The sequence below is a fragment of the Pseudophryne corroboree genome, chromosome 6 (genome assembly GCF_028390025.1).
Source record: "Pseudophryne corroboree isolate aPseCor3 chromosome 6, aPseCor3.hap2, whole genome shotgun sequence".
Taxonomy (NCBI): Eukaryota; Metazoa; Chordata; class Amphibia; order Anura; family Myobatrachidae; genus Pseudophryne; species Pseudophryne corroboree.
This window is the reverse complement of record NC_086449.1, coordinates 21999509-22012736: the sequence shown is the minus strand read 5'-3', so window position 1 is coordinate 22012736 and position 13228 is coordinate 21999509. Positions and strand designations below refer to the sequence as shown.

The window sequence follows — 13228 nt, the reverse complement described above, 5'->3', positions numbered from 1 at the left end:
GACCAGGCAGCGCACGGTTCACAGCACGCTGCTCACTCCCGAGGGCCCCGGACGGGATCGGCGAGACCGCCGACCGCGTCACCCCTACGCACGTGGCTGGCGCGCGGCGGCCCGGAAGCAGGCTCCGGCGAGCCAGCCCGTAGCCAGCCGCAGGCCGCACCCCCCCCTCCTTCCGGCGCCGAGCGATCGCGTCACGCTCGGCGCCGCCCAGCCACAGCAGCAGCTACAATCCCCGTCTACGGCGGGTCAGGTCCTAAGAAACTTAACAGGCCGCCGCCAGAGCCCGCACTCACACCCCCAGCGACGCTGCACAGTAGCGGCGCGTACCGACACACGCAGGTACGCGCCCAGCAGCGACAGCAGGCACAGATAGCGGCTCCGGCGGGACAGACACCACCGCAGGAGCCCGTGATTGCTGTGGGTGGAATACTCTACTTCTCACTAAGAAACTTAACATGCTTTCCTTTTTAAAATACTTTTATTAGTATTTTCATGTTTTTAACTAAAAATTAAAGGTAAACGGTACAGCAGAATGTGTTCTAAATCTTTAATCAAAATAAGAACAAAGTGGTAAATAAATATGATACAATAAAAATAATAAGAGCAAAGTGGTAAGTAAATATGATACAATAAAAATATAACATGAAAATATAACATTATAGGAAAGTAAGATTTCAAAAATGTAAAGATCATTTGGAGTAATCCACATTTTACAGGTCACAGTTTCTCATTCTTTATAACAGCACCATGTTAGCTTACATTTTATCTGTGTATACTCCTATGTCGGTAATTGAGTAATGTTTATATAGAAAAATAGTTGCTAAACACTCATTTTGCACAGCCAGAGCAAGTGGGATGGGGGCAGCAGCTTGCAGCGCTCCCCCCCCCCCCCCCCCCCCCTCGGGTGGCATGCGGGACAGCACTTCCCCACAGCCCATTATCCGCAGTGGGCAAGCTGCTGGCCCGCCGCAGCCCACTCCACCGGGTATCAGCCCCGCCATATCCGCCAGGCTGCACGGGCGCTAGCCAGTACCAATACCCATATCAATCAGCCAGCCTATTTATTAATTCAAGTTATTGGGTTGTTAGTTAATTAATTATTTCCATGAATGTTCCCTTTTCGGTCATGTTACTTTGTAATATGGTACTTTTCCCTCTCACTTACTGTACTTACTTACAGATGATCAGGCTACTCGTCTCGCTTCTCCCTACGGCTTAGCTTCAGGGGGACCCACGCGAAACTTTGCAATCTAATGATTCCTTAGGAGGCACGCAGAGGGACCACCCAGATAAGTATCATGTATTTACAGGCTAGGGGTATGGCTTCTGCGCTATGGCTTAGTGGGTTAAAGCGACTGTCTGGTAAGAAAACATAAGATAATCACTCCAGCCTTGGAGTTGGTTTTAAAAGACAAACGCATGGGACATTCAGCTGCTGCAGGGATAGCAAACACCACATCTAAGCAACCCCCCCCCCCCCCCCCTTCCCCGTTGCTAAGGCTTCCCGCATAAAATCTTTGCTCTCACAGTAATACAATAGCTTCCCCCCTTCTTAATTACTGATAGCATGTCCAGCAGACGCTATCTGGCTGGGGGTTATCTTATCTCCCCTCCTCCAACAATGGTGGTGGTTCCCTTTCATCTTCTCCCCTGCACATAACCCCTCCCAGCAGGGTGACCAGTGTAAGGTATACGAGGGAGGGGGTGTAAAAATAAAAATACATAAATAAAGGAAATAAAAGGGCAGTGGGGGGCTGGGTAGAATTACAGGGTTGTGGGGGTTATGGCAGCGCATAGTGTGTAATAGTGTCATAGTAGACAGTATAACATGGGTCAGTGGTTACATTGCAGTCAGTATTAAATTACAGCGTATAAAGTATGATAAGGTTATAATATGCGAGTGATGCAAGGATCGCAGAAGTGCAACGGCGTGTATATATTGCAGGGTAGAATAGGTACTAGCAATGCTGCTCACATCGCAAAACCTGCTTTTGAAACGGTATTTGAAACGGTTCTTAAAACGGGTTTGAGCAGTTAAACCCCTTTCACATCTCATGTTGTAACCAGTATATTACCATTTCATTAATTTTTTTTTGGTACCTTTCACACTGAACCCGTTTCACCCATAGAAAACAGTGGTTGTCGCTATAAATGGACTTTTCTAACCACACATTATTAATAAGTATTAATTAATTAATTATTAATAAATTTGGATAGTAGTACGATGGAACCCAGCAGCTTGAAGCATTTTGCTATGTTTTTATATATGAGGGTATTCTTGACTGTCCCAGTAATTTGTCTGCAGATTTCCTCATCCCCTCTGATCCTAAAGCAGCTCCCTCACCTCTTCATCACTCTAATGAGACATTTTATAGTGGCTTTGCAGTATAAAAGTTTATAAAGCCACTCTCACATGGGTCTCCGGTGTTTTCCAAGCTGTTTCCTGGTTGTGGCTGCTGACATCACACATGGAGACAGCCTATGACCTGCTGGGGCTTGCAAATACCGTTTCAGACCCTTTCACACTGCACAGTGAAATGGGACTGAAACGGGGAGGACCCTTCTTTTACCGTTCAAAATACCTGTAGTTGAAAGCGGTAAATTGAAGGGGACCCCTTTTCACATCGCAGTTTTGACCCGTTTAGGAAGCCAGTTAAAATGGCAAAATACCGGGTACGGGCGGCAGTGTGAAAGGGGAAGTATACGAGATAAAGCAAATCAGCGATGTCATTGCCGCATGGGTATATTACAGGGTACGGGTCGTACTAGGTATACAGCGTAATGATTACTGAGGGCATGGCGGCAAGAGCATATTTCAGCATCATAGGTATACTAGCGGGCTAATATAAAGCTTAATACCGGATCGAATGGCCGGGGGGTATTTTGCACATTATAGAGGGGAATAGCGATGAATTATATAATATAAGGCAGAACAGTCATCGCATTGCCGTGAGCATGTACTATTGCATTGATAGTAGGTATATAAGAACAGTATAATACAGATCAGTGGGGGACAGTCACGCACCATAACGTTCATACTAGCAAATTTTTTCAGTATTACCCGTGGCCTTAGCTCCATTATTATTGTATTGCAGTTAGTAGGAAGGCGTCACAGGCGATTTGCAATGCCTTGCACAGTCCATACATTAGAAAAATGCATGGGTACACAGAGCATAACGAGGCAGTAACAAAAACCAAAAATAATAATAATAATAATAATGAATAAATAAAAATAAATAAAAAATAGACAGACCACGATTTGCATAGCGCGGTACAGCCCAGCGCTACGCAGTACAACTTCCACTGTGCTAAACGCATGGTTTAATCCCCTGGCATTGTATTATGTGGTATATAGTTATAATGATAACCGCTTGTTATATAACCTGAGTGTCATACAAAAGGCAGGCCTGGGAGACAAAGCAAGTAGCGATAGCGATCTCAATAGAAAAACCATCAAAGCGGCTTTGGGGAATACGCAGTATTATGTTCACTTAGGTAGCAGAATAGCAGAAACGCACCATTTATGGGGCAATGGTTAGCATTACGGCCTCACAGCGCTGAGGTCATGGGTTCAATCCCAGTTCTTAATTCATATTACATTTACTAGCTATGCCTTTAAGCGCTGAATAAGTTTGTTCCAGAACCGAACGGTCATACAAAATGCAACAAGTAGCGGTAGCGATCACAGTAAAAACCCATCAAAGCTACTTTAGTGAACGTGCAATATGATGGTCACTTATGGTATCATAATAAGGTAGACAGGACAGAAGGAAAAGGAAAGCAAAAGGTCCAGGCGCAAAGCGAAGGTTTAAGGGCTGAATAATACCTCATCTCTGCATAAAGTAGGGGTCAAGGCTGCATGTGCCTTAGCGGTAGACGGGATAACGTAGGACAACTATAGTCTGGCGCAAGGCATGAATATCAAGTCAGCGTAAACGCACCAGTATGTGGCAATGGGTAGTATTACGGCCTCACAGTGCTTAGGTCATGGGTTCAATCCAGTTAAGAGCATTCTTTGTGGAGTTTGTATGCACTCTCGGGTGTCTTATGTCATATGTCAGTTGCTAGGTATAGATCATAGGGCGCTATATGATGAGTATACCTAACCGGATTGAACCCGTTAGGATGTAGAATTGTTGTGTTTTTAATTTCGGCACCGTTAGGATGTAGAAATTTTTTATTGGCACCGTTAGGATGTAGAAATTGTTTTTTGTTTTTTGTTTTTTCGGTGGAGGCATCGTCATGACATTTGAAAGTGTAATTATCAACTGACAAGACATGGCAGTAGTGGCACGTAAGGGGTTGCCAGCGGGCGAGACCAAAAATCTGGCCAGGGGGAAATCAGGAGCGTACAAGGTACACTTACGCGCGGAAAAGCAAGACTAGAAGGCAGCTCGGCGTCTTTCGCGAAACCCAAGGCCTTAAGCTGCCCGCCATAAATGGGGGAATGAAGGACTTTTTCCAATTTTGCCCTCAAACAAAAAGAGGTTTTGTGGTTTTCACCTTCATATGGGTCGCGCGAAAGTTCGCACCATAGGTCCGCATACAACAGGGGGTAACGGTTATTTGTAATTCTACTTTTCAGGAGGGCAAAAGGTCTAGGGGGCAGCGATCTAGGAAAAAGCTAGGGGAGCGAGCCGATTACGGCAATTCAAGCCGGCATACAAGGGTTGAAGGGCCGGTGGCCTAATACACGGATCACATGGTCCGAGATAGTCCCAAGGGCACAGGGGGGCACGGGGTTACAAAGGGTCAGAAGAAAGGTGAACAGGGCGGTAGCCCGTCTCTTAACGGGAGAAGGCGATACGATCGCCAGGCACCCGTTGTTGAGGTTCGGAGAGGAGGGACTATTCAGGCAAGGCGGGGTACACCTGACAGAGGAAGGTTTAGCTATATTCTTGGGCAACATAGCAGAAAGCGTCAGTGGAAGGCATGAGGTAGCAGGGGGTGGCGGGCCTGGGTTCTAGGAACCAGGCTATGGCGGCAAGCAGTGCTCCTCGGCGGTCTGTAGTAGCGCAACGTCGGTTGGCCGGCACTTCCCCAGATACTCGGCGAATTTGTCGTGGCCTCAAGGGCCGACACGGTCGTCATCTTAAGGGTGGACCGGTGCTATGCCGATGAGGGGAAGTGGTACCGCTCAGCTAACTTGCGCAAGGGCGGGACTTAGGTTCCGCCCCGTTGTTTAATTGAGGAGAAATTAATATGGAGGCTGTAGCCGGGGGTATGCACTGCTTTCTCGCCACCCACTTATAGAGTACCAATTCTAATCCAATCAATAAATTTGGCTGTGACCTTTTAAATCGCAATTCAGTTGTCCGCGTGTTTATTGGGGAGAAAAGAAGGTAGGGGGGTGGACGGCGAGGCCGTTAATAAAATCAATGGACGGCTTAAAGAATTCGAGGGACAAACTAGGCCCGAGAATAAATAAGCGTCCTGGGTTTTTTAAAGAAGGAGCCTAGGGCAAGGAGGGAGAGAAAAGGGGAGGGGAGGGGAGGGGGGGGGGGGATAGAGCAGGTAGCATAGCAGCATCCTATAGGTAAGAGGGGGAGGAGAGTTACCTGGGAGGTACAAAAGAGCAGGAGTGCCAGGCAGGCTCCCTCTTTCAGGCTGATCAAGGATACAAGAAGGCACCCACCCTCCCGCCCAGTTGGTAGGGCAATTTGGCCCTGGTATTTAGGAATTGAACATTTTTTAATTTCGGTGGTGGCACCGACAGGCAATCCAGAGTTTTCGCTATCACCAGGGCGAAGGTGAGGTAACTGGAATTTGAATTGAAGTTTACGTCCGGTGGTGGCAACGTCAGGCCAATTCGGTCTTTAATTATGGTCTGGCAAAAGAGGTCCAGCAGGCGCGGCAAGCAGTGCTCCTCGGCGGTCTGTAGTAGCGCAACGTCGGTTGGCCGGCACTTCCCCAGATACTCGGCGAATTTGTCGTGGCCTCAAGGGCCGACACGGTCGTCATCTTAAGGGTGGACCGGTGCTATGCCGATGAGGGGAAGTGGTACCGCTCAGCTAACTTGCGCAAGGGCGGGACTTAGGTTCCGCCCCGTTGTTTAATTGAGGAGAAATTAATATGGAGGCTGTAGCCGGGGGTATGCACTGCTTTCTCGCCACCCACTTATAGAGTACCAATTCTAATCCAATCAATAAATTTGGCTGTGACCTTTTAAATCGCAATTCAGTTGTCCGCGTGTTTATTGGGGAGAAAAGAAGGTAGGGGGGTGGACGGCGAGGCCGTTAATAAAATCAATGGACGGCTTAATCCCTGTAGACACATGGGGTTTGCACAGATAAAAGGGACAGACCGAGGATAACAGGGTCCCCCTCCCCCATGTGCACACTTTAAGCACAAGCAGTTTAGGTGATGTGTCTGTTTATTTTTTGGAGCAGTCTGCCAAAATACTCATGTGGTATCATAAAGAGCCATCCAGTAATAACCTCACATTGGCCCTCATTCCGAGTTGATCGCTCGGTAATTTTCTTCGCATCGCAGTGAAATTCCGCTTAGTACGCATGCGCAATATTCGCACTGCGACTGCGCCAAGTAATTTTACAATGAAGATAGTATTTTTACTCACGGCTTTTTCTTCGCTCTGGCGAACGTAGTGTGATTGACAGGAAATGGGTGTTACTGGGCGGAAACACAGCGTTTTCGGGGCGTGTGGATAAAAACGCTACCGTTTCCGGAAAAAACGCAGGAGTGGCCGGAGAAACGGGGGAGTGTCTGGGCGAACGCTGGGTGTGTTTATGACGTCAAACCAGGAACGACAAGCACTGAACTGAACGCAGATGCCGAGTAAGTCTGAAGCTACTCTGAAACTGCTAAGTAGTTTGTAATCGCAATATTGCGAATACATCGGTCGCAATTTTAAGAAGCTAAGATACACTCCCAGTAGGCGTAGGCTTAGCGTGAGCAACTCTGCTAAATTCGCCTTGCGAGCGATCAACTCGGAATGAGGGCCATAGTCAATAAAAATGTCAGTGAGGTCCAAGAATTGCAGTTACCGGGCATCTGCTGTTTCTAAAATCTCGCAAGTCAGGGGCATTCAAGCATGTCTGCAGGATCTCATGCTGGGAGGGAGTTTAAGGGACCGTCTGACAAATGTAATCAGCAGTGTATACAAGTAAAGATTGAATACATTTGTAAAGTAAGGGATAGTTTGCAGACTGTCCCTTACTCCCTGCAGACATGCTTGAATGCCCCTAGGCACTCCAAATGCCCTAGGCAATTATTTAGCTTGCCTATAGCTAGGGCCGGCTCTGTTTCTCTGCCCACCTCTTCCCTCCACACACCCCCTGTAAGCCTGCCTTCTTCACATCACACAGCCCTTCTCTGCCCACCTCTTCCCTCCCACACCCCCTGTAACCCTACCTTCTCCACATCACACAGCCCTTCTCTGCCTGCCTCTTCCCTCCCCACACCCACTGTAAGCCTGCCTTCTCCACATCACACAGCCCTTCTCTGCCCGCCTCTTCCCTCCCCACAGCCCCTGTAAGCATGCCTTCTCCACATCACACAGCCCTTCTCTGCCCGCCTCTTCCCTTCCCACAACCCCTGTAAGCCTGCCTTCTCCCCATCACACAGTCCTTCTCTGCCCACCTCTTCTCTTCTCACACCCCCTGTAAGCCTACCTTCTCCACATCACACAGCCCTTCTCTGCCCGCCTCTTCCCTTCCCACACCCCCTGTAAGCCTGCCTTCTCCACATCACACAGCCCTTCTCTGCCCGCCTCTTCCCTCCCCACAACCCCTGTAAGCATGCCTTCTCCACATCACACAGCCCTTCTCTGCCCACCTCTTCCCTCCCCACACCCCCTGTAAGCCTGCCTTCTCCACATCACACAGCCCTTCTCTGCCCACCTCTTCCCTTGTCACACCCCCTGTAAGCCTGCCTTCTCCACATCACACAGCCCTTCTCTGCCTGCCTCTTCCCCCCCACACCCCCTGTAAGCCTGCCTTCTCCACATCACACAGCCCTTCTCTGCCCGCCTCTTCCCTCCCCACAGCCCCTGTAAGCCTGACTTCTCCACATCACACAGCCCTTCTCTACCCACCTCTTCCCTCCCCACACCCCCTGTAAGCCTGCCTTCTCCACATCACACAGCCCTTCTCTGCCTGCCTCTTCTCTCCCACACCCCCTGTAAGCCTGCCTTCTCCCCGACACACAGCCCTTCTCTGCCTGCCTCTTCCCTCCCACACCCCCTGTAAGCCTGCCTTCTCCACATCACACAGCCCTTCTCTGCCCTTGTCACACCCCCTGTAAGCCTGCCTTCTCCCCGACACACAGCCCTTCTCTGCCTGCCTCTTCCCTCCCACACCCCCTGTAAGCCTACCTTCTCCACATCACACAGTCCATACCTGCCTGCCTCTTCCAGCCCCACACCCCCTGCAAGCCTACCTTGTCCCCGTCACACAGCCCTTCTCTGCCCACCTCTTCCCCCCCACACCCCCTGTAAGCCTGCCTTCTCCACATCACACAGTCCATATCTGCCTGCCTCTTCCCTTCTCACAGCCCCTGCAAGCCTGCCTTCTCCCCTTCAAACATGCATAGTGAGGAAAGTGGTGCCTTGCTCTTTATCATAGCCAAAGAGTGATGGCGGGAGGATGGCGGTCATGTGACTGAAGTTGGAATCCCGAAACCTCTCAGGACACGACAGCCGACATCCAGAAATATGAGTAACGGGATACGGGTTAGGTTTAGAGCTGGGTGGGGAGAGTTAGGGCTATGCACTAGGTAAGTTTAGCCCTAGCCATCACCACCTCTTGAGGGTTAGCGTAGGGGATGGGGGGTAGAAATACTTAGCCTCCGATGTTGGGATTTTCAATGTTGGGATGCTACTGTCGGTCATGTGACCACAGGCTCCCGAATGCCGGGGTATATTATGTATTCGATAAGGGCAGATACTGAGAATAATGAACAAGAGAAGCAGTACAGTGCTATAACAGTAATTAAGCAGCGGTTACTTCATTAGTTTGTAATTGATAATAACTGTAATCAGCAGCTGCAATTACCTACATGATCTGTTTGTACTTTGTCTCTATTACAGAGGGTGATATAGAATCAGACGCCGGCTGTCTGCCAGCCATGACGTCAGGTGAGATCTGGGTTCCTGTGATCTGTGTCCGTATAATGGGGGTAATTCCAAGTTGATCGCAGCAGGAAATTTTTTAGCAATTGGGCAAAACCATGTGCACTGCAGGGAGGGCAGATACATACCCTCCAACTGTACCTTTTTAATATGTACAGTACCTTTTTTTTATGGTCTGTACCTATTTTTGGTTCTCCAAACTTCCATTGAAAGTATTGGAAAAGGGGCATGGCCACGCACCCTTTACCCGTGGCCATGCCCCTTTTTCTAATTTGTACCGATTTTTGTGTGTAAAATGTTGGAGGGTATGCAGATATAACATGTGCAGAGAGAGTTAGATTTGGGTGTGGTGTGTTCAATCTGCAATCTAATGTGCAGTGTAAAAATAAAGCAGCCAGTATTTACCTTGCACAGAAATAAAATAACCCACCCAAATCTAACTCTCTCTGCAAATGTTATATCTTCCTCCCCTGCAGTGCACATAGGCCCTCATTCCGAGTTGATCGCTCGCAAGGCGAATTTAGCAGAGTTGCTCACGCTAAGCCGCCGCCTACTGGGAGTGAATCTTAGCTTCTTAAAATTGCGAACGATGTAATCGCAATATTGCGATTACAAACTACTTAGCAGTTTCACAGTAGCTTCTGACTTACTCGGCATCTGCGATCAGTTCAGTGCTTGTCGTTCCTGGTTTGACGTCACAAACACACCCAGCGTTCGCCCAGACACTCCCCCCGTTTCTCCGGCCACTCCCGCGTTTTTCCCAGAAACGGTAGCGTTTTTAACCACACGCCCATAAAACGCTGTGTTTCCGCCCAGTAACACCCATTTCCTGTCAATCACACTACGATCGCCGGTGCGAAGAAAAAGCCGTGAGTAAAAATACTATCTTCATTGTAAAATTACTTGGCGCAGTCGCAGTGCGAATATTGCGCATGCGTACTAAGCGGAATTTCACTGCGATGCGATGAAAATTACAGAGCGAACGACTCGGAATGAGGGCCATGGTTTTGCCCAATTGCTAACTTTCTTGCTGCTGCGATCAACTCAGAATTACCCCCTATGCTTCAGCCATTCTATTATATCTACCATCACTTACAGTATGTCCAGTGTACCTGCTGTACCCAATGTATAATCAGCTGCAGAGCCGCAACTAGACATTTTTGGTTCCCTGTGCCAGAAAGAGAATCCCCCCCCCCCCCCCCCATTTCTCCAATAGGGACATAAAGCGCATCCCTCGTGGGGAATGGGCATGACAAAACATGGACACAAATCCTATTTATACCACGGTCATGCACTTAACTTGAGAGCTCATTGTAATTTAGATACAATACCCTTTATTAGATAACACATTTCTATATACTGCCTTGCCGAGGATTCAAACCCATAACCTTTTGCATTGAGTTGCTTGATCCTGCATAAACACTATGGGAGTTCTAACTATATGAAGCTACTGGTACATTGTAATAAAATAATCAGCATTGCAATTGAGCAGATCTATGTAGTGTGCAGCCACTCATCCAATCTCTTGCAGCCACACACTACATAGGTCTGCTCAGCCGCAATGCTGGTTATTTTTTTTCACAAAGTACAAGGTGAGCTTCAAATAGAGTTCTCTTGCTTTCTATGCAAGGGCAAGTAGCTCAATGAATAGAGTATCTGACTGCAATACCACAGGCCATGGGTTTGAATCCTGGGTATGTCAGTATCTTGAAATGTAATAAAGGACAGTGTGACTTAATAACAAAGAAATCTCAAGTTGAGTTCATGAATGTTGAATAGGTATTAGTGACAGAAGGAGTCAGGGTAGGAGATAAGGGCAGTCAGGAGATGTGAGGCTTCAAAAAAGGGGGAAGCTGCAAGTGAAAGTAATGAAAACAGTTAAATGAGAAGTGCCGCCAACAGCGCCCCCAAATACTTCCTGAACCAGCCGGCGGTGATTGACAGCGCAACTGGGCGGGCGCATGGAAATTCCCGCCCAGTTTGTGACGTCATTCACGACAGATCGGGCAGTGTGTATGCACAACAAACTGCCCGATCCGCCTATAGATATGTCTGCAGCTTTATCTATCAGTTTGTACCCAGCAGAAGTCTTAAGTACTTGGTTGGTAGAAAATAACACCAGGAAAAATTCCCTACAGTAACCGTTCCTTCTGGAGGTAATAAAAACTGTGTGAGGACGCATTCAGAATACAATTCTCTGAGTCCGGTACATTACGCAGAAGTTTTATTAATTCCAGAAGGAACGGTTACTGTAATGAATTCCCAGTGTATATTTTCTACCAACAAAATATTTAAGACTTGGACATCAGAAAACAAAAAGTTGTGGTATAGAAACTGTTCACGTACTTGCATGTATGTAAGTGTCCCGTGCGTCACACAGAGAATCGGCCATAGGCTTTTATGAAGATGGGAGTCTTATTGGCCCATTTGAAGGTGTGATACAGAGGGAGAGAGTTCCAGCGCAGCAGGGACAGCACGGGAGGAAACTTGGAGGCAGGTATGAGAGGAAGCGACTTGAGATAAGGGGAAATGGTGGTCAGTGGAATACCTCAGTGTCTCCATGGCGGCGCAGAATGGCCGTGGGAGCTGTGACACTGGCGCCATGTTTTATTCATATGAGATCGCAGTCACATGCCTAGACAGGACCTGTAAACGGTCGTGACAAGCCTACCTTTCCACGTTACCTAGAGAGTGAAATCCCACACCAAGATCAATCAATAATGAGATACAGAATACAGGGATCTACCAATTACAGTATATACAAACAAACGGGAGAGAGTCTCTCTAAACCCAGATGTATATTAAATACGTAAATAGGTACGTAAAACAAAGAAAGAGAGGCAAGAAGTCAGTTCTCCTGGGGTGCACTTAAAATTGGTGTCCACACCAATACTATCTATTAATGTCTGCCTAAATTGCTTGCCTTGTTGCTCATGTAGGTAAGTATGGTAATGAACCCTTAATAGGGGTAATAGAGTGAAGTAATTAAAACATATGAAAAAATGAAATTACAGTGATGAACATAAAAATAAAATAAAATGTTTGATTAAAAAGCGGCGGAGCACTGCCAATATTCAGAGTAAAACTTTTTCAAACTGTGGGGTCAATCCAATTAGCCGTGATGATCTTGCGGTAGCGACTGCACTTTACAGCGGCCCGAACTCACCCAAAATGTGGACTCCAAGCTATTTTGTTTGGGTTCGGACTGAAATCAGCCTGTGGAGGTGTGCGAGGTCACACCCTTCGCAAGCAATCGTTTTGGGGGTAGAAGGCAGGTGGGCATAGCAGTACTCTGACTTCAGTCACAGACTGGGCCTGCCCGTGGGTGGTCAACCATCCCCTCCTGACTCAGAGTCCTACTCCACTAGCCTGCAGGCAGCTGCCTTTGTAGTGACTGTGCCAGCCAGCAGTGTGCCACTACCCGATAGGGCGAGCCAGGTGGACGGTCACCAAATTCAATGCCTTCCATGTCAGGTGCCACTGTTAGTGTGGTTATATGGAAGCAGAAGTCAGGAGATGTTTATTATATAATTCTGAGACTGCCATCTATCACTGGCCAGGGGGCAGGTGTATAATGTTATATGTACAAGGGGGGCACATGTATAGTGCTATATTTATTTTTCTACTGTGGGGGCCAATGTGTTTGTTTTCCTATCTGGGTCAGTGTGTGTTTTTTCCTGTGGGAGCCAATGTGTTTGTTTTCCTATCTGAGTCAGTGAGTTTGTTTTTTTCCTGTGGGGGCCATTGTGTGCGTTTTTTTTTTTTTATGGTGGCCAAGGTCTGGGAGGGCAGGATGCAAACCTGAAGTGGAATATAGTCTATTTCTGTGAGGCCATTCGATTGCAGTGAGGCCATACCCCCTTTTGCCTCCTTTCTTGTTATGGTGAAATGAGGAGAGGGGTGTGTGTGTGCAATTTTACTGTTTGCACTGGGAGCCAAATTGTCTAGAAACAGCCCTGATATTGTAAGCGAATGACAGACTGTGAGTAGAGGTGGCTGGAGGTGGAAAAGAGTTCGATGGTGGTGTTAGACCAGGTCTCATTGAGCCCGGTGGTGGTGTTAGACCAGGCCTCAATGGAGAGGTCACCAGATGCATCTGCTCAGGTTGGAAGCTGTAAGCGCAAAGTGCTTGCTGCTTTA

General features: G+C 47.9%; 1 protein-coding gene across 1 annotated transcript in view; it reads left to right on the top strand.

The window, feature by feature from the left end:
- The window catches only part of LOC134934143 (keratin, type I cytoskeletal 9-like), a 55406-nt gene that overhangs the window by 23753 nt on the left and 18425 nt on the right, over positions 1–13228 (top strand). Inside the window, exon 2 of the mRNA XM_063929643.1 lies at positions 9047–9094. Within this exon, the coding sequence (XP_063785713.1) occupies positions 9085–9094 (10 nt within the window). The 5' untranslated portion in view covers positions 9047–9084. The remainder of the gene's footprint in view (positions 1–9046; positions 9095–13228) is intronic.